The sequence below is a fragment of the Oncorhynchus keta genome, chromosome 2, assembly GCF_023373465.1.
Source record: "Oncorhynchus keta strain PuntledgeMale-10-30-2019 chromosome 2, Oket_V2, whole genome shotgun sequence".
Classification (NCBI taxonomy): Eukaryota; Metazoa; Chordata; class Actinopteri; order Salmoniformes; family Salmonidae; genus Oncorhynchus; species Oncorhynchus keta.
Window position 1 is genome coordinate 24634765 of NC_068422.1, and position 22220 is coordinate 24656984.

At 37.9% G+C, this 22220-nt stretch overlaps 2 protein-coding genes across 5 annotated transcripts in view; both read right to left on the reverse strand.

Moving 5' to 3' along the window:
• Positions 1-2682: 2682 nt before the first annotated feature.
• LOC118398405 (bone morphogenetic protein 5-like) lies at positions 2683-17752 on the reverse strand. The gene is made up of 7 exons (XM_035793701.2): positions 16643-17752; positions 13412-13604; positions 9183-9331; positions 6957-7154; positions 5176-5252; positions 4800-4910; positions 2683-4193 (listed from the first exon to the last, which is right to left on the reverse strand). The coding sequence occupies exons 1-7, from the start codon at positions 17136-17138 to the stop codon at positions 4044-4046; spliced, it is 1374 nt and encodes a 457-aa protein (XP_035649594.1). The 5' UTR covers positions 17139-17752; the 3' UTR covers positions 2683-4043.
• Positions 17753-19902: 2150 nt separating this feature from the next.
• The window catches only part of LOC118398412 (collagen alpha-1(XXI) chain-like), a 64948-nt gene continuing 62630 nt past the window's right edge, over positions 19903-22220 (reverse strand). For all 4 annotated transcript variants that reach the window (XM_052474186.1, XM_035793725.2, XM_052474197.1 and 1 more), the window contains one exon: positions 19903-21719. In XM_052474186.1, the coding sequence (XP_052330146.1) occupies positions 21529-21719 (191 nt within the window). In that variant the 3' untranslated portion in view covers positions 19903-21528. The remainder of the gene's footprint in view (positions 21720-22220) is intronic.

Below are 22220 nucleotides of genomic sequence, written 5' to 3' on the forward strand. Positions count from 1 at the left end.
AACTGATTGACATCTCCCAAAACCAGAATAAGATTATAGAATAATTTAGAATATTACACAGCAATATATTCTGTTATCCATTGTCTGAGTTATTAGGCATAACATGCTAAATGAGGACGATCTAAGTTAACCATGACCATGAAACCATAGGAATATGAAGGTTGTTTCGTAATTGTAACATTCTTTGGCAAAGAAAGAAAAACACCCTACACAAACTTTAGAGGATTGTCATGGGTTGTTTTATGTCTGTTTTCAGAGCAGCCGTTTTGTGGTGTGTCTCAGAGTAGAGGGTTGTTGATGTGATGGGTGGCAGGGCACCTCTGACTCACTGCAGGCTGTAATTCAGCTTGGGGCCCTCCCAAGGGGAAGGGGGCAGTGTATCAATCTGCCCTCAGTGTGGCAACTGTTTCCCTTTCCTTTCATGTGGTCGGGGGGTTTACACTAAGAAGCCTGTATACTTGATGAGAGTTCCTTAAAATAGGAGCTCATTCATCCTAGCCCCATACGTTATAGAGAGGGAGAAGTGTAGCTGGATTGGAAAGAATCCGTGATATTAAACAGTAGATGGGATTGTAAAGTGCTAGAAGTAATCATGCCAGGCAACAGGCCACAGGAATGCAAATCATCCTTAGTTAAGTTAGCAGGTGGCCTCTTATATTCATTGAATGTCAACACTCTTTTTCGATGGAGCGCGCATAACATCTGGGAAGGCAGGTCACTGTTTTTAATTAAGTGAAACACAGTCACTCAATGTTCTGCCACGTGAGAAAAAATGCTATAAAAAGGGGAGGGTGAGGGAAGAAAAAGTACATTTCCTGTGTTCGGTGAATGTCAATACAGTTGTGTAAATACATATTAATCTTTAACCTAATCCCTTTGGTTACCTACATTTCCAAGTGTACTGAACATCCCTGGGCAACCAAAGGACTTCTCTAAAAGTGGCACGTTCTCTCACACTCTTCAGGAAGCCCTACTTGGACTGATTTGTCAGACCAGGGGTGAATGCAAGACCTAGTCATCCCAGGTCTCTGCTCTCATTTCATAAGTGAGCCACTATCGTGAGAGCTTGTCATTAGTCAGGGGAGTGTATGCACCTGTTGATATAACGTTCTTTGATTTGTCCCTGGTCTGCTCACTTTACAGGTGCAAGCTTCCAGCTTCCAGAATACAATTTGTGTGTGTGAGAAGTAGATTAAGCTGACTTTATTCGTCCAATTGTACAGAAGGTCCAAAGGATATTTCGCTTCCGCTTTATCCCGACCCCTCCGAAAGCCACACATACACACATGTTGGAGAGGTTGCAGCAGTGGGCTGCCAAAGCCTACTATGGTGCCAGTGCAGCAGATGTTGTGGGGTTTTAAGTGCCTTGCTCAAGGGCACAACCGCATGCAATGCCATCTAGGATTTCATACCAACAACTCTCTGGTTGTTTGCGTCTGATTTTTCCCGTCAGACCTGGGATTCAAACTGTCAGCCCTCTGGTTGCTGGCTCGCCTCTCTAACTGCTAGGCTTCCTGCCGCTAGGCTACTGCATAAATAATACATGAACAAATATACTTTATGTATACTGCATAAACATGTCTACGTTTCAATCAATCCAGCTCTTGTTGTGTTCGTGGTTATTAGGGGCTATTTCCTCAATGGTTAACTATTTGTTATTTTTTTCCATTTCAGCTAAGTGGGAGCTGGAATGGCAACTATGTCAAAAATCATAGCCCTCATATAAGAGGTGTTTCTCTTTTTATCTCGGAAGACAGGAGGGCACTGTCAGTAGTTAGAAAATCAGAACTGTCTTGAACTGAATTGTGTCTCCAAAGTGTTTGTGTGTAACAGATTAAACAGAATACATTTAGATATTCTCCCTCTTGGCAGTTATCTTCCTAATAGCTTGGATGTCCTAGCTAGTTGATTTAAAACGGTCACTTCTCTATGGCAACCCCATGCACAACGGGGCTTACCAACAGCTGCTTGGCAGGGCTCAAGTACCTTTCATGATTTAGTGCTAGCAAAGATGAGGACAGCACAACAACAAGCACTGCTATCCCACCACTGTAACTCAAACCCCGATGTTACTGACATATACTATGCATCAAACAATAATGTAGTGGTAAAACAGTTGGGCACTGTATGGTCTAAACTATATATTTATTCTACATTCTCCAAAATAGGAGGGATGCCTCTTTCGTGCCTAGTGACTGTAGATCACCACACACAGCAACAAATAGGATGTTGTAATCCTCCCTGTCAGGAGAGAGCAGAGCTCTGCTCAAAGCTCCCAGTACCACTAAATACTAGCACTCTCTCACAACACAGCAGATTTACAGGCTCCCTGGGTGGACCCCTATGTTTATATCATACTTGTCAAACATTTATAAATCTCAGACGGTAGTCCGGCAACATAAAACATCCATAGAATTCCAAACACTAATACAAGAAGACAACCTGGAGGCTGGCAGCTGGATGAAAAAAGAGGCATTGAAGTCTATAGAATAAAGATATGTTTGTCAATTGAGTTTCTATAAGGTGGGCTTGGTGTTTTAGGGCCCTTGAGGGTGGAAAAAAGACAGTTATTTTCAAGTTAAAATGGAAAATAATTTAAGGAATGTAAGTTTTCTGTTAACTTTTTAAAGTGTTTTGGTTTAGTTTATAAAACATTGAAAGTATTTGAAAGCAATATTTTCAAAAAGATCATTTAATAATATATAAGCCACACTCTAATAATACAATAACGTGTACTTTTCCCAAACATATATTACTCAAATTATTATGAAGCATAACAACATGACAACAATAATATAATATCCATAATAATACAAAAATAACAGTGATATTACCACAATTGGGCAAACAATGTATTTTCTTAGAGTAGTTTCATTCATTATGTATTGCGTATGTAAAATGAAAATATATACTGGCCGTAAAGTACGTTTTTAGGGAGCTACTCCACAACTTTTGTCTAGTTCTCATATATTCCTACAATAGACTGTTACTGAACTATGACATTTCCTGGGTCTGAGAATATAGCAGGCCAGTCCTCATGTTTTTTCAGTGAATGCTATGGAAAGATATATTCAACAGAATGCATGACATATTTGACGTAGAGGAAGTACCTTTCAGCATAACTTATTTGATAGAAAGCATGATATATACATATATATTATAGCCAGAAGTCCAACTATAGATTTTATGATAGACTATTTGATGCCTGTGTACAGTGTAAACATGATTAACGTCAAGGCCAGAGGAAAAACCCTAGAGTGTTATTCAAGGAGTCCTATTTGAAATACTTAATGTACTATTTTACATCATACCTTTAATGTGATTAATGTTGTGCCAGGCTGTTACTCAAATGACATGAATACAGATTCTGCTTTTAACACATCTGAAGGAGAAATCAAAGAGAGTGTTCCAAGTTGCATACATGTAAGCTAGTATAGGCTACAACGTGCTTATAAAACCATAATAATACAATGTTGATGCAATAATTGACACTATATTTGAAATAAGATAGCTACACAAAACATTTTCAACTGGTATGTCCTAAAATATGACCTCATTTAACTGTAGCAGCAATATGTAAACCTTTTTTGAGTGGTTATAATAGTTTAAACAATGGTTTGAAAATGAAATCCAATGTAACAGTTTGAAAAACAGTGATATCGGTGTGCTTGAATAAAGCAATATTTTGGAAAGACTGGTATACTTTGTTGAACCGTATCCAATAAACAATAAGATCCAAAATATTGATATTATAGAGAGGTTTCCTTTTACTAAGATGTACAATGAAATGCTATAACTATTACAATGTAATTGTATATGTTCGCTATGGCCTATAGGAGAGGGTGCTAAGAGATGTCAAATATACATGGACTAATACTCATTGTACAATATTGAGTGTTATCACAAAAATAGGGGGAAATAAATAAGTTAATAAAACTAATATATACATAATACTGTACAGCACAACACACATTCAGATCTATCTATATTGATATGAACTTTTCCAGCAATACCACATATCTGAAATACAATCCTGCTTGCCATTAATGGCAACCACATGACCTAACAACCATGTTTCTGTATTTCTTGAGGATGACATTTGAGCTGTCATCAAAGTAAAGCACCGATATAGCGTTCAGCTTGGTCGGTGCACAGCATGGCTTTGGCACATTGTCAGGGAACATCAGATGGACCTGTGGAAGCAAATAGAAAGGACTGAGTATACAAAGGAGATTGGTCATTCCCGCGAAAATAGTGCCTTTTGCATCCCGTTTGATATTTTAAGTAGGAATTGTGCACCAATATTGATTTTTAAAAGCCTGGTATATTAAATGAATAGCATGTTTCTATAAATCTTTCTTTTTTTTTTACATGAATGAAGACTTGCATAAGTGACAACATTCTGCATTTTGACATGTCCCTCTGTGACTTCTAGGATTTTAACCCGCTTGACCCCCAAATATCTCCATGTTTTCATCATCATTGTAAACACTTCGCTATTTTGTTGCTTTGACAAAGTCAACCCTGTTACTTTCTTTTTTACCTCGTGAGAAAACGTGTTAAACTTGTTTTTTATTAAGTTGAACATGTGCTGTTTATGACAGAATATTACAATTAGGTGAAATCAAAGTTGTACTGAATTGGTGGAACGACCCAGATAATTGGTGGAACAACCCAAAGCTGCAGTTTGAGTAGCTTAGAACATCAATATGGTGTGGAATTAATTATTACCATATTGGTAAAGCAATTCAATATGAGTTCATGGGAAATAAGCATCTTTTGAGGGTTTTTCTACATACCAGGGTTTGCACAATGGCGTGATTTGTCGCATTCATATGTGCATTGAGTGGAAAGGAACATTCCCCATCGCAGTAAAAAGCAGCATAACCTTCCGGTGCAATAATCCAGTCCTTCAAATAAAATAAAGAAAATACAAAATAAGCATCAAAGTCCTCCTCTTTAATATTGAAGACACTTTATTGACACTTGATGTCTTTTCTTAAGTCTGTCTGTTTCTGGTCTACTGCATTTAATACAATAGTTGAAACTAAAAGAGGTGCTTTTTACACACACATATTTGTAACACACATGCTATGACCACTTGTGACATTAAGCTCTGCCATGCTTATGTAGAGTAGATATGGTATGGTTCAAATAGTGTTCCATCTTTCCTACCTGCCATCCTAAGTCTCGGAAGCTGACGTAAAGTTCATGCTTCTTGCAGGCTTGTTTTTGCTCACTGGTGTTATGATCTGAAAACAACAAACAATGAATTAATCCCTCAAGTCTGCAAGTTTATCATTAGGCTATTATATACTGTAGTTCTAGACATGAGTTTTTTATTTCATACAGCACCTGTGAGCACTGTGGTATATTGTTTACCCACAGTACAATTATTTTTTGACAATAGGAAATGAACACCAAATCAATTATTCATGAAATATTACCAAACTGTTAACAGCAAATGGCAGCACCAACTCATGTATGGTTATTACATTAATGTGGCCACTGAAGGGGTGTTGACTGGGTATCCCTAATGCACTGAACCACATCAGTTAAAAACAGCTATCAAAGAATTACAGCCAAATTAAAAGAACTAACTGAGATGGTCATTGTGGACGTTCTGTGTAGCTTAGCTAGAGTAGTTGTGTGAGGTGATTAGTACATATTCATATCCATGTACCATCTTTATGAGGAGCTGAAAGAGGTAATAGATTAGGCAGGTCGGTTTACTATTTTGAAAATGTATCTGTTTTATATTGATCTACATCAGAGATGGGCAACTCCAGTCCTCAGGGGCTGAAGGGGTGTCACACATTCCCCCAATGCCTATCAAACACAGCTGATAAAACTAATTGTATTCTAAATAAGTTGAATATTGGAGTCAGGTGTGTTGGCTGTGGCAAAAGTGTGACACCAATCGGGCCCATGAGGACTGGAGTTGCCGATCCCGGAGCTCCATCTTTCCTGCAGTAGATTATTTAGACTTTTGATCCATTAATTGGAGCAGCATGCAGTCAAAACAAGGCTCCTTGGCAACAAGAGGCTGCTTGAGTAGACATAACATCCTGGAGTGTGTAACAGACTGTTTTAATGCACTGACAGGGAATAACAAATGGGACTGTAAGGTTTGCCATCAACCTCAAAAGGTGTTTCATTATCTGAAGTAAATTTGCCAACCCAAACCCAAAACAATTTCAATGATGGTTCACTCTCAGACAAAAAGGGTACAGTTAGGGTACAGTATTGTTTCTTGGGGTACAAAATATAAAAATATGCATAATGTTCAGAGGTACATATATGACCTCACATGGTACTATTTGGTACTTTTTAGGGTACAAGTGCAAATAATCTATTTATTTTGAACATAAAAGTATAATCAATGGAGGCGTGGCTTAGTGGGGACGTGGCTTTCAGTTAGTTATTTTGGGCCACCTGAGAATGGAAGTGATGTGCCAGTTTAAGTGGTCTATGGTTATGTTAATTCAAGTTTGAGCATATCCTTTGCCAGTTCTGAAGTCTTTATAAAGGCTTACTTATGTGACAAGAAAGGAGCTGTAATTTATATTAACCACAACTGAGTAACCTTGTCAAAAGGTGGTGTAATGGTTAAGGTGTTGGCTTGACAGTCGCTGGATTCAGGTTTGAGTCCTGGTCAGGCTACCCCCTGAATTGTGTCAGAAGTGGGATGGTGGAGAGACATGTACACTTGAGGGACTTGTTATAGAAAATAAGTACATTTTTGCAGCTTAAAAAGAATGTGGTGGTACCCTAAAAAGGCAAATGCTACATTTTGTCTATATTTAAGGTACAAACTGCAAGGGTACAATTATTTACCTATAACTAATGTTACAATGGACATACCTTACAGGGTACCACTACAGTGACAAGCGTTTGTACCCCTTTAAGTACAAGTTGGTACCTTTTTTTCTGAGAGTGTAGTTTAATAAGCCCACCTCCACTTTTGGGTGCCCGTGGTGATTCCTGTTGACCACCTGATTTGTTGCGGTTGTGGTTCTTTCTCTTTCCACCAGCAGCCCTGACAGAGCGCAACAACACTTCACTGGCCTTGAAGAATGACACTAGGAATGGCTGTTTGGATTGTGGCCCATTCCTTCCAACGATGCCAGCAGACTTCATGTTTATACTCCGTCCTTTTAAAACAACAAGCAATGTGAATAGCAGCAAACAGAAGCATAATTAGATCCTGTCTAATCAAATGCGTTAATTTAAGGGAGCAATTAAACAAAACAAAATAGGGTAAAACGGTGTCATTAGAGTAGATTTTGGAAGCTTGCATTGTTCTTATGAGCAAAGACGTATGATAAGTTCCGTTTTCCAATTTGTATGATATTGTACGACTGCTATATGACCACTATTCCATTCATAATGTAATCTAACGTAACGTAATATATCATACTAAATGGAGGAAAACACACAAACCACAAAGATAATTTATTATTTATTTATTGTCATATGTCATCAGCTAATGTATCTGATTCATAGATAATCCCAAAGAACATTCCATCAATGTCTTGTGGTTTTAAAGAAGATAAAAATACCCATCTTCCTCGTATTCTTGTCATAATTGTTAAAACAGTCAGGTACTCCTTTGGGTTTTGAAATGTTTTCCTCATTTCCCCACACACAAAAAAAACTTCTACTAATGAAAAAAATTAAAAACATTTGATGTTTCTCCAATCTTAGAGGCAGGAATTATGGCTCAATTTATGATAGTTAACATGCATTATTATCCAAATAAACTCTGTAACATTAACATTCTGCTTTAAAAAAAGGAAAAATTTATCTAAAACTGCCTTAATCTTTTAAGCCTCTTTTGACATGTGAAATATCAGATCCTGTTCTGAAGCCCCACCTCTATGAGGGATGGGCATCTCAGGATGATCTCTCCTACTACGTGACATGAAAATGATCTGTCCTCGACATGAAACCAAGCAACAGGTGTTCCCCTGGGGTCAGTTCTCCTTCCCCTATTGATCTCGCAGTCAGTCACTGGGCTCTGTTTTCTCTTCACAGGGATTATCCTACCTTTGCTATGCATAGGGCACACAACGCTATCTGTCCTTCTCTCATCTGACACACAGGTTATGATATGGTATGTATTTATTCATGTCTTATAAACATCAACATCTCAACCTCAAACCTTGACAACACAGGCCTGTCCTCTCCTCTATGGACAGCTGTGTCTCCCTCCAAGATGGCAAAGAACCTGGGTGTGACCCTGGAAAAACAGGTTTCTCTTTCTTTCACAGAGAACATCAATGACTCGGTCCGGTAGAGACTGCCTCTAAAGTAGTGGCCCCCAATTACATTCAGCCGTGGGCAGATGTTTCATTGAGCGGACGGTTGGTGGACGGAACATATAAATAATTTGTACACTGCAAATTGACCGCAAGAACCCACAAAAACAGAATAATTTCAAACCTTGATTACATTGAGATACAATCACATCTGCCTCTATTTATGCGGGGGAATACTTGGGAACAGATTTCCTCAATTAAAATCACTTTAATTTCCTGTTGATTTTACAATATTTTATGTCCAAGATCAAAAATTACATATTTTTTATATATGTTAATTGTTTTGCTCAGAAAACTTGGGGGCCAAATAAAATCACCCACGGGCCGAATTTGGCACACGGGCCGCCTATTGGGGAACCCTGCTCTAAGGCATCAGTGAATATCTAGTCATTTCTCACAAGCTATTTAACACATCTCCTAGACCAGTCACTCATCATCTTGCTTGGATTACTGCAACTCTCTCCTAGTCTGGCTCCCCGGTTGTGCCATCAGAGCTGTGCAGCTCATCAAGAACACTGACAGTTTATCCAGAATCTCACCCCATTTCTCAGCACTTTCACTGGCTACAGTTGGCACACCAGATTTGGACAGAGGTTTTTTGGCCCTCCAGGACTGACATTGAACAGCCCTGGCCTACATGTTTTGATGGAAATTTCTCTTGGTAATCTGTACGCAAAGATACATTCCTGGATTGATCAAGCCTGGTTGTTCCTTACCTGGATAAGAGTGTCTACTGAATTACAAAAAATAATTTCAAAGCAAACTACTTTTGAAGCCTGGGGTAACTACAACGTTTAACTGCTTTTCTATATTTAATTCCCTAAAACAACAAAGGAAGATTAAAAATAGTGTTTCCTTTACCATCCAAAGTCTCCACAGAGAGCTGCAGACCCATGTTCTGCAGTGGGTTCAGCACCCAGTGGTTACTGGTGGCTGTGATGTCAAAGACCAGCCAGCCCCCATCAGAGGCCTTGATCTTTTTGGAATCCAACAAGAATGTCTCTGCATCCCTGTTAAGGAAAACATTTATATAAAATCAATAAAAAATAACAAGTGAATGCATGTGATAACTTAACAGATGGCAATACACATATATTACTATGGGTAAACTTTGATTTACTGGATAAAAAATATTTAACACAGGGGTGATATAATTGACGGACCTCACTCTGCTCTTTGAGCTCTGGAACTAATCATGAAATTCCTGTTTATGCATCTTAGTGTTGTTAAAACTTGCAAGGGCCACACAAAGAGAGAATACATGCTTCCTCTGGGTCGTTTAGACTTGGAAGCAGTCAAACAATTAATGAGGCCCTGACCTGCCATATTGGAAACCATTACATAAACAAAGTATCATTAAATAATCACTACATGATGCAATTTATTCCAGCTTTCTCTCTTAGATCTGAGCCAAAAACATCCTTTGACAAAAATGTATCTTACTAGTTACATTTGTTGTTCCATGTGCTCTATCCTTTAAGCCCCATATTTTGACATTTCTCTGAAATATACTCCGCTCTATAAGGAGTGCCTAATGACTCTTTAGCCGGATTAGAGACAATCTGTTTTCACAACCGCACAAAATATGGATAAGCAGGATATTAATCAACCAGTCATGTATGTACTCAAGGCTATAATTTCCAAGCAGTGAAAAAACACATTTAAGTAACAGATTTGTCTTTGCTCTACCACCAATTTTAAACCATATGTGACTGAACCGTTGAGCAGTTCAACACCGGCTTAATGATGGCTCCTTGGGGGAGGAGCAGAGAAAAAGGTGCTGAACTGTGAAACTCTGAATAATGTTTATCAAGCCGAAAAGTCACAGTTAGGAGCTGAGGAGCTAAATGTGTGATGGCTCCAGACCTCGGTGAGCCATAAAAGAGAATGCGATGACTGGGGCCTGGGGCTTCAGATGGGAGAGTTCAATGACTAGGACCTCCAGAAAAGCCCAAGAGGGTCATATCTCCCCTTCAATCAGCCTCACACATATTTGGCCAGTGAATGTGGGCCCTGCTTTAAGTAGACCCCTGTGTGTTCAGCTATGTCACGGCTTCCCACTTCCGGAACATTGTTAAGAGAAGCAGGTGGGCATGTGGGTTATGATGGGAGCCCCCTAGGCAGCCCCTAATGGGCCCACATGGCTTCAACTGAACTGGGATGCAACAAGCCGCCTGACAGGCAACACATAGACCAGGAGGAGTGATAACTGATGGACTTCCGAGGCTTCACAAGTGGGGAACATGCTAATGGAAAAGCTTTATCCGTGGACTATATTTGTAAGGGCCCGGTGTGGTGAGAATGAGGCGGAACAAGGTTGGAGATACAAGGATGAGGTTCACAAATAGTCAGTCAGATGAAAGGAGAGCAATATAGGCAGTGCTTGACTTGGAGTGAAATAGGTTCCGGTACTCATTTTGGGTGCTGGTACTGTTTATATTTAGGTGCAGGAACTCCACAACACCTTTGTGCTAATATTCTATAAGAGGAACAGGAGCTCAAGCAGTAGAACATTTTAGGTGCCGGTCCTCAACTCTGGTGAGCTCCTACCCAAGTTAAGTACTGAATATAGAACACTTGTAGACCAGGCAAAGATAAACTGTAGAATTCAAAGATTAAATCGATATATTTAGTTAACATGTGCAAATGGAAATGTATGTTTGTTCCAAAGTTTCAATATCTTATTGAAAACATATTATTCATGCCCAAATGCAAATAAAGTCCAAATGTATGTTTGGTCTTAATCAAAGGAAAAACATAATTGGACCAGAATGTATGCCTAACCATGTTGCTGAGTCTGTTTACACAGGCAGCCCAATTCTGATATTTTGCCAATAATTGGGTAAAAGATCAGATTTGGGCTGCCTGTATAAACACTGGCTTATTGCCTCCTTTCTTGTTTGCTTCATCTTAAAAGATTGTTTCATCATACACCAAGCTGTGTAGGCTACTGACTGCATTTATCACAGCTACTACTTTGATTTCCATAGAAGACATATAATATAAACAGCACAATGGATGTTTTCAGTTAACAAAAGAAAGGAAACATAAAAATAACCTTAATATAGCCCTTAATCCCTCCCAGATTCCCCCATTTGGAAACAAAGTTCAGATAAAACAAAGATATAGTTAATTAAGCTTCTAAATTATAATATATACTTGTGACAAGCTTCCATTTCGTGGCATTTCTGATTACTTTGTGTCACTTACCAATCTAACGCCAAACGTGTATATCAGGTCATGATTTTATAATTCAAAGGAGACAACTGACCTTCTTGAAGACACTTGAAATAAGCACATGAATCAGGATAAAGTCCTTCCAAACTTCCATGATGTGCTAGTGTAAACAGGATGTCTTTTATTTTCTACCTAATTGCCTGCCTCAAGTGTTTCACAGAACAGTGCAGGTTTTAAAGGGACATTTGAAAGCCTCCCTAGGATTACGCTGACACAAGCATGTCCCCCAGTGCAGATGCTCAACTTTAGACAATGTTATCTAAAGACAGCCACTTTCAAATGCATCCATTCACAAATTCGAAACTCATTTAAAGTGACAGTCAGAGTGGAGCTGAAGGATGCGACTAAAAATAAACTAAAGATAACTATTGTAAAATATAATGTGTCTGTAAAATGGAAGTAGAAGCCTAAGTGTTGTTGTCCATTAGTTTACTCAAATTAGGGGAGGGGTGGTAGGGTAAAGGGAAAATAATAAAGGAAAATATATTTTATATATATATATATATATAGATTTTTTTTACACAAAAAATATATGGGGGATTGGAAATAATGGAGACAAATACATTGATAGAAGCCACAATCCATCTGCAATATTATAGCTGATCTACCCTCTAAAAAAATTAATTGTAATAAATAAATGTAAAATAATTCTAAGTGGAAATCGGCAGGAGAAACAATAACAAAACGGTATCTCTGCCTCTGTTTTGGTTAAAAGCTGAGAGATGGGACTGGAGAACTCTCAAATTCATAGACAGAGCTATGGATACAAGGACATCCATGGTTTCAAAATTATAGTTCTAACCATGTTTTAAGGCTATATAGTGTTTGTTTACATTGACTTTGTTTGCAAACATTAGAGTAAGACAAGCTTATATGTTGGGTTCTGATGGGGAATGACATTTGAATTAAGCTTATGAGGCACTTATAAGTCATATTCTTCAAGAATCAATAGGTATACGTAGTTAATTTATAAGTCCAAAAATGGATGTAGCAAATGCTGACTGGCCCTTTAAGCTGTATTCAATTTCACAATGTGTTAGGTTTCCTCTTATGCTATGGTGATTGATAGATTGGTTGGTTGATTGATTGATTGATTGGTTAATTGATTGGCTGATTGATGTATTGATGAATTAATTCATTAAAGTATTTATTTGAAAATACATTTACAACTATATCACTGAGAGATTACATCTCACATATGATAAAGAGTTCTTCCATTCTCAAAATATCCTGCATCAAAACCCAAAACCCAAATCAGCAACCATTGTGATTCTCTATCTGGCAAAAAGGCTACGGTCGAACAAGGCAAACTGGTTTGTAAACTCACATGGCTGCACCTTTTATGTACAGTGATTCAGGATGCCTATAAACAATAATAGGGGACATTCGAGATGACTGGTTCCTCTCAGTTAAACAGAATGAGATGTGCTTTCTCTTCCCTTCGTATAGGTTTTTGACTGAGGAATCCACCACTCTAAACCATATAATGATCAATTACATACAAAAGCCAATTCAGTTCATAACATTTACATTTAGACACAATTTACAGTGACAGTCTAAAGAGGTATACAACTGGATGTTAAGGATACTCTACTGTACATAGTACTGTTAGAGAAAAACTACCTTGTGGAACTTTATGTGAATCATAAAGAATATAAAGGTCAGTTTATTCTATAGGTAACCTTCAATATATTCTGTTTCTGCAGAGAGAATTTTAAATGTACATGGTTGAATGTATATTCCATTCCACAATCATTTACAAGGTGATGGTGTACTTTATATATATATATATTTTTTTTTTTATGAATTGGGATGATTTGAAGGTGTTGAAATGAAGGTCAGATGGTGCTTACTTGTTTTGATATTCCTTGATGACCTGGTAGATGGTGACCTTCAGGGTAATGTTCTCATAGCGGGCATGACTGCCATCTTTATAGATCCGAAACTCGGCAGCAGTCACCGCCTCTCCCTCTGGGATCTGAGTCAGGTCGAAACGAAACTCCTTGTAGTGTCTCCGCTGATGGGAGAAATCTTTGTCTTTCTCCACTGAAAAAGAAGACTGGTCCATGAGGACTAAATAGAGGATTTGCATAACTGCATAATATTTAGAGTGGCAATGCACAAGCCTTCAGATTTGTGATTCAGATCAGTGATTATTATTACTGATACCTTCCCTGAGCCACAATAGATACAAAATGTGTTGCACAGACAGAATGTGGTGTGCCAGCAGTAACCTACCTAACTGAAAAAAGGTAATTTATCAAATGTTTTCACATTCCAAAAGCCAATGCAAACATTTTGACTCCAACAAAAGCACTCTCCAGTCCATTTAATCAGTCAACTGAGTACAGGTAGCAGTTTGCAGACAGGCCCTCCACTGTGTGCCGAACTGCATTCTCTGCCCATGATGAATGGGCTGTCAGTTAAGAAAAACAGGCTGATTTCAATTAAAGACACTTTCGTCTGCCCCTCAACGTGACAAAAAGAGACCAGACAGCCTTTTTTGACAAGATTTGAGTGACTGCTTTGACCTCATTTGCCAACCTAATATTGACCTCCTGTAGTTCCTATACAATACATTGGCCGTGTTTGACACAGGAAACCCATATTTAGCTTTCTCTGACCAATTTGTTTAAACTTGTTTTATCTGAGGACAATGATGAACGAGTTTATACTGAATATAAAATGTGCACATAAAAAATGTTACGTAATTATCAATAGAAAAACACAAACAAAGAAGAGCAAAGATGAGCAGAGTGTATTTTCAACCCTGTCTGCAATCAAAGGCATGCCATTATGCAGTCAAGAAGACACAAAGTGACAGCTAACCATCCAACACTGTTGCTAAATAGCAGCATAAAAGGATTGGGAGTTGAGGTGTGTTAGTGTTCTGGCACAGCCAGTGAAATCATAGAGTCAGTGAGTCCATTTCACTGATAGTTTATCTACAGTGAAGGTCTGTGGTTGCTTAACACACAAAGGTCAGGGGTCAGTTCTGCCTGTTACAGATTGGACTTGCACCATGATTAGCTATGGCCAGTAATGTGAAGCAGAAGTGAAGCATTTCAAGTGTCAGATAGCTGCAGATTAATTGCGAAGGTGGTTTGACTCACTAAAAAGTGTCTGCCACAGTTTCAGGGAATTCACTTTGTTTATGGAATTCATTTTTCATTACAATTTGGAAGAAGAGGAAGTTGAGAATGTACACATATTTTGCATAATTTCTCATCGTTATGTCGACAAGAGTGAAGATGCATTTTTGTGAGTACATCACGTAAATGATCTAATAATCAATAATAATCACAACATACTTCTATGCTACAACTATTAGTATTATAGGAGTTAGTGGTAGCATTAGTGTAGTGAAGTCAATTATTATGTAGTAGTAATACTTGTGTAAATAGTCTCATTGTACACTTTACCACTGACTGTCCCCAGAATGAGAGCACAGAGCTTTCAAGGCTGACTGTGTACATGCCATGCAGCTCTAAGTGGAAACAGATGTGACAGACCAAGGTGAGGGATTTTAAATCCAACAGCACCTTCACATTAATACATTTTACATGCTCACGCTATAGCACTCTTTAGCTATATCTTTTTATAAGCCTCTTTTTTGTAAGATGTGTCCTCTGTAACTGTCATTTTTGTTTATCATACTAGCACATGTAAACAAGTATAACATTTCACTAGCTCCCTAACAAAAAATCTTATACTTTGTTTTTTTACCGCTGGTGTACTATCCCTTAAATACACATTTCACTCTCCATTGGGATATAATGCTTAATGAAAAATGACACAAAAACGAATTAACAATGCTACTGCCTTTACATCTAACTGCCCAAACCCAGTGCCACATGGAATAAGTGCTGAAAAAGTGCAGGCTTCACTCAATCGCTTTCCTTTCTTTAACAACAGGAAATAATTAAGGTCAATTTAACCAAGGTCAGACAGTCATCTGATAAGTTATTATGAACTTCTGGGTCAAATTTCAGAACTACTGATGAAACATTGTAAATTATAAGAAAGCTTTTCTTTACGCTACAATAAATGCTGACAATTTCAAAACATATAAATACTCTAATGCGGGCCTTTTGCGAAGTATTTTGATAAACATATATTTATTCAAAATACAAGGCCTGTTTCCTAGGTAAGTCAAATATGACGGTTTAAGAGAAAATGTATTTTAGGGGAAGTGTGACATGATGATATTGCAGTTGAATATTTTAAGATCTCCATAGAGTTGAGAATTTCAAGAATGTCCAGACAAACTCTTCTTTTGCTTATTCAAACCTTATTCAAAGAAAATGGATATGGTCTTCAAAATGTGGATTGTTTGTGCTTTTACCAGTGTTTTAGCGTGTAAATATGGTCCTGCATTAATATCAGGCATCTGAAAGGCTGAAGTAGAATCTGATATTAAGTTCGAAAAAGACTTCTAACTTCATAAACAGTACCCATGAAATGTATGTTACTCAGACAAACAGCACTGTGACCTTTGAAGAGAATTTGCAAACATAGTTGTGAGCAGTGTGGCATTGTTCTTGCTATAGGTGACAAACGGGAAATTAAGGCCTGCTACAATAGGAATAGCCTATAACTCCTATTAATTGTAAATGTAACTGAATATCATCATTTTCTGCAACAAAATTAATAAGCATACATTGGCTACTGTGGGAATATTTGTTTAACATGTTTAGGGTTTGTATTGTAGTCTAATGATTAAGATCAAATTCAAGAAAAACAAATAATCATTCATTTTAATATAATCAAGGTTGTTAAATGTACATTTTGAGAATCTACCTGGTATTTTTTATATATATATTTTGTAAAAAACATGGTCTAAGCATATGTTTTCAGTATTGAAGGACATTGTGTACTGACAATATACATTGTTTTTAATCATATATAAACGAATCTAAGCCTTTAGATATTTGCAGTGAGAAGGTCATGTGACAATTCTAAGGCTTAAAATACTGTGGTTTATCAGTGGCCACCATATTTTCAAAAAAAAAATTAATGGTGCTGGAGCGCAAGGCATAAATCAGGCAGCTTGAAACTTTTCTCAAGTCAGTTCACTTACTTACCTAAGTTGACAAAGCTCATAATCATATCAGCATCGTTGAGATAGTTGGTGTCGTGAGATGTAGTGAGTGGAGGGATTTGGCTCGTCAGAGGGGCCGCGCGGTAAGGTTGCGCCACACGAGTGTATCCCTGCGGATAGCCGTAGTTCCCTTTACGCGAGTTTCCATGAGCCTTCCCGCTGAATCCTTTCCCTGTAACCTCTTGTATTCCCAATCCTTCTTCCTCCTCAGTAGTCATGGCATTGTACAGGTCAAGCATGAACAGGGGTGCTGAGGATGCTTGTTTTCCTGGAGAAAAGGGCCTTGGACGATGTGGTAAACCCAAAATAGAGAGAATCTCTCTTTGAATCTCTCTCCGTTCATGGTTACGCAATCTCCTGTAAATAAAACTAGAATGCACATGGTTGTCCCCTAAACCACAATGAACCCAGTGTAGAAAACTCAAGCAGCTCCATAAAAGTCCAAATGTGGCCCGGTTCAAAGGAATGAAGGCTCTCATTCTACAATGATGTGTTTGATAATGATGTTACACAGGTATACAGTTGTTACTCGTGTATAAAATTGATCTCCATTTTAATACAAATATCACAATTTCTGAATGTTTTCTTGCAGGATAACATACAGGTTACTATGTCACATCACTTTTTAGGAGAACGCCTGCCTGCAATGATGTTCTTTGAAGTCTCACATCAATCTATGTTGTGGAGCTGTCCCTTCTCTTCGGCGTGAGGTCCCAGTTCCAGACATGCAGCAAGTTTTCTCGAGTCCTCCGCTTAAATCCAAGTTCTCACTGTCACATGTTTCAAAGTAGACGCATCAAATGTGGAATTGTGACATTCTCTCGCACTTTTAACTCCACTTATACACAATAGCATGCAGGTACGCCCATAAAATTCGAAAAAGCCCAACACCTTCATTGAATAGGAAGATAACAGCCCCTTTGAGTGATGTCGAGGAAATCACTAGACTATATAATAGCACCCGTTGCCACTCGTTGCCAAAGCGCGTAACGTTTTTGGAAAATGTGTTGAAGCTTGTTGTCCATCCAATGAGTCCATACCACCCAGCCAGGACCAAGTTTTGCATCCACCTCTAGCGGCCGCAATAAAACTTAACCGACATGAAGATGAATGTGGCAGCTCAGATGTGTAAGGGGAGACACTTGAAATCTGAAACCTGTCTTAACGAGTCAAAGAAGAACAACATGGCCATTTAATTACCTCTACAGGTTTGGACAAATCCGTGCGTTTTAGGAGAGGACATTTGGACAAATGCGTAATTTGATTATGTGTAATTTTAGGTGGTGATGAAGGCACATTTGTAAATTAATTGAATCTAGAAATATATCAATCAACGTTCATATTTGACGACATAAAACGTAGGTCGATGTCTTATTCGGATAGGCCCATCTATTTTCAAAAGGTAACATTTTTCAGATTCTCTGAAAAAATGACAATTGAGCTCGTTGCCTTGATGAGAAGACAATGGGCTGGTGAGATGTGACATGTATGCAAGTTATCCTGAGGCCTCAACCAACACCTGTCCTACCTGGGAATATGGTCGTAATTACAATGGTAAATAATGGGTATCAAAGAAGATTTTTTTAAGGCATGTGTAAGCCTGTGTATGCGGTGAGAAATTAGCTACTTTGCCAGGTTTACAATATTATAATTGATTGGGTATTTAATTATATAAATATTTTATAATTTATATAAATATTATATATAAAATATACACTTTTTAAGGGGTTGAATGCAATAGTTAACGTTACATGCAAAAACAACCTGTAACCACTTTGTACAGTAGGCCCACCTCAGCTTTATTATTATTAATATGTATTATGCAAGTGTCCAAGTTATCAGTTTTTGGTTGGCTCAGATGCAGTAGCTGTGCTGTCAATATGACCCTCAAGACATCACAGCATAAGGCATGTTGTATGAAGTATTTCTTTTTATTTCAATTGACTAATCACCCCATTGATTAAATGATTTAACAGCTCAGTTGCAGAATTATAACCCCATTGCGCCATCTAGTGTAGGATTCCTACACCATCTGTTAAAACAGAAAGAGATCGAGTTTGGGAAACCCTGGCTTAGCCTAAATAATAGTCCTTTATGATGGCATGTTGACATTACGAAAATTCTCACTATAAACTCGTTTGAGGGATATAATTTCTTTCTTTAAACATTTTCATTTTATTTAATTCATCAACATACATTGGGTTTCAGGGTGTTTGATGGTTGCCTGAGTCATCAGGCCACTTTGATTGGACAGTTAATTATATTAATTATTATTTAAAAAATGCTTCAAGCTCTGTCAAGTTGGTTATTGATCATTGATAGACAACCATTTTCAAGTATTGCCATATATTTTCAAGCGGGTTAAGTCAAAACTGTAACTTGGCCACTCAGGAACATTCAATATCATCTTGGTAAGCAACTCCAGTGTAGATTTGTCCTTGTGTTTTAGGTTATTATCCTGCTGAAAGGTGAATTTGTCTCCCAGTGTCTGTTGGAAAGCAGACCAAATCAGGCTTTCCTCTAGGATTTTGCCTGTGCTTAGCACCATTTTGTTTATTTTTAGCCCACAAAAACAACACCCTAGTACTTGCCGATGACAAGCATACCCTTAACATTATGCATCCACCACCATGCTTGAAAATATGAAGAGTGGTAGTCAGTGATGTGTTGTGTTGGATTTGCCACAAACAATACTTTGTGTTCAGGACATAAAGTTAATTTCTTTGCCAATTTTTTTGCAGTTTTACTTTAGTGCCTTGTTGCAAACAAGATGTATGTTTTGGAATAGTTTAGTCTGTATATGCTTGCTTTGTCCACTCTGTCATTTAGGTTAGCATTGTGGAGTAACTATAATGTTGTCGATCCATCTTCAGTTTTCTCCTATCACAGCCATTAAACTCTAACTGTTTTAAGGTCAACATTGGGCTCATGGTGAAATCCCTGAGAGGTTTCCTTTCTCTCCAGCAACTAAGTTAGGACAGACGCCTGTATCTTTGTAGTGGCTGGGTGAATTAATATACCATCCAAAGTGTAATTACTTTACCATGCTCAAAAGGATATTCAATGTCTGCTTTTTTGGAGGGAAAACATAATTCCACTTTGGCATTATGTGGTATTGTGTAGGCCAGGGACTCAAAATCTCAATCTCAATACATTTTAAATTTAGGCGGTAACACAACAAAATGGTGGAATTCTTATTTAATTTGCATGACACGACACACAAAGAAATAAAACAAAAATATCTTCATAAGTCATAAAAAATGATTTAATTAAGGCTACCAAAAATCACTGCAAAGGTCACAATTAAACATAATTTTGTTTAATAAAATCAGACCCAGCAAAAATAAAACAGACCAAGCTCTCACAGGTAAAGCCCATTAATACACAGTCGATTAGCTCAGTTTTATAAATAACAAAATTAATTAAACTTGCTAGGCTAAGGTAACATTAGGTATGGTACGGCACGGTAAGGTACTCAGGCACATAAATGGCATATATGCACTAACAGAAAATGATTTGCATCAGACACAGCAAACTTCAGATGAAGTCAAGATGTCAACATGTTTCTTTTCACCCTCACTCTTTTGTCTGAAAGTGGATAGGATGTCCCAGGTTTACATTTGTTATACTAGCTATTTTTTACCTAAGAAAAATACGTATTTCTGTATTTTCATACAATACACAAACAAGTTATTGTGAAAAAAGGGAATATAAACAAACATTTCAGTAATGCTCACAAGGTTTTGTTTTAGATCATTAAACATTTGGCTTTTGAACATAGCAGCCTCTGTTATAGAGATACTGTAGCAAGCTCACAGATTTGCCCTGAAACTTTCTAATAATTCTTTAGATGTTGTTTACAATAATTGCATTCATCAATTTACAAATTATTTAAACATTGCATATATATTACTACAAACAAATTTGGTAAACAAATTTAGGGGTGACCAATTCTGGGTGACCATTCAGAAAGTATGGTGCATAAAAAGCACCAGGGGGCAGTATATAGCAATACATTGGTATCATCAGCACAGTCCAAGTGGAGGTGCAGGCCTTTATTCCTGTGTACTTGTTTGAGCAGGGCAGAATTCTTAACATTGGATTACAATTTGCCCCAGAATCCAACCGATGCCAACCAAAATCAACCAAATGTAGGAGCAATTACTATCATTCTTTCAAGGGATAGTGCAATTTTCTCCCCTGTAGCTGTTCCTGTAGACTTCACACTGTCCCTTTAAAGCAAAATGGAGCTTGTGACATAACAAAGCAGAATGTGACAAGAACAGAATGAAGACATATTGACGGCATAACCCACTGGGCTCAGACGTCAATTCAGCGTCTATTTCAAGTTGGTTCAGCGTAATTTCATTGAAATTATGTGGAATCAACATTGATTCAACCAGTGTGTGCCCAGTGGGAAGTCAATGGTGCCATCTGTCCATTATTTTAGGAGGCGGGATAATGATGATTTAAAGTGTTTCACTATCCAGATCCCTCTACATTTGTAAGATATCCAGACACAATGAGTTCCTGACTATCTAAGGGGGTCAGGCAGATCTGATCCCAATCATATCACAATGCATATTTTAATCGTCTACACCTGTCTAAAAATGAGGGCACAATCAGAATGAGACAAGATCAGGACAAAGGACAAATGTTAGAACCAGGTATAAACTGGGCTTGAGAAAGCTCATGAAAGGACGCACATGGATATCTTTGCTATATACCGTACATGTTAAGAGGTACTTCCTGTTTCCGTGACTGAGGAAAAAATGTGATCTTCCTGAGATTGGAAAGATTTGCTGTTTTTCTTTGAGCGTTATGCATCAACTCCAGACCGTTCGATTGCCTGCCTGCTGCCATGTTGGGTCAATAGTTTGGCCCTTTACTAAAAGGATCCCTGCTCCTCATCATGACACCGTAACACATGGATAGATGGCACACCCCTGGCTGGCCAGGGGCCCCAGGGTTACCTCTCTTCCCCTCCTCCCCGTTTAGGCCAGGGGGTCCTGGTTTCCCTGGATGACCTAGTTTACTGTCTCCCTGGGGACCCATTGGACCTGGGAAAGTAGACCATTACAAATTAGGTGTTTCTCTTGTGGTTCCAAAACATGTTCTGCTGGTTGCCAACAATTACTAATCCTGTTATTTGATCAGTTTTTACTGAATAGGAGTAGTTAATGTCAAAAGGCGAACAGTGTGTTTATCAGCATACTGCTCTGAAAACAGGTTGCAATAGACATGAAATGACTCCCAGAAAGTGCTCTCAAACAGCTTGGACTGAGGACATGATTGGAACACTGTGCAGTGACCAAGACTCATCAATATTAAAATAATTGTACTGATTTCATTTCTATCTTGACTAACCAAGTAGAAATAATGATATTACATACAGTGTAATTGGAAAGTATTCAGACCCCTTGACTTTTCCCACATATTGTTATGTTACACCCTTGTTCTAAAATGGATTAATAGTTTTTTTTCTTCATCAATCGACAAACAATACCCCATAATGACAAAGCAAAAACAGGTTTTTAGAAATGTTAGCAAATGTATTTTTT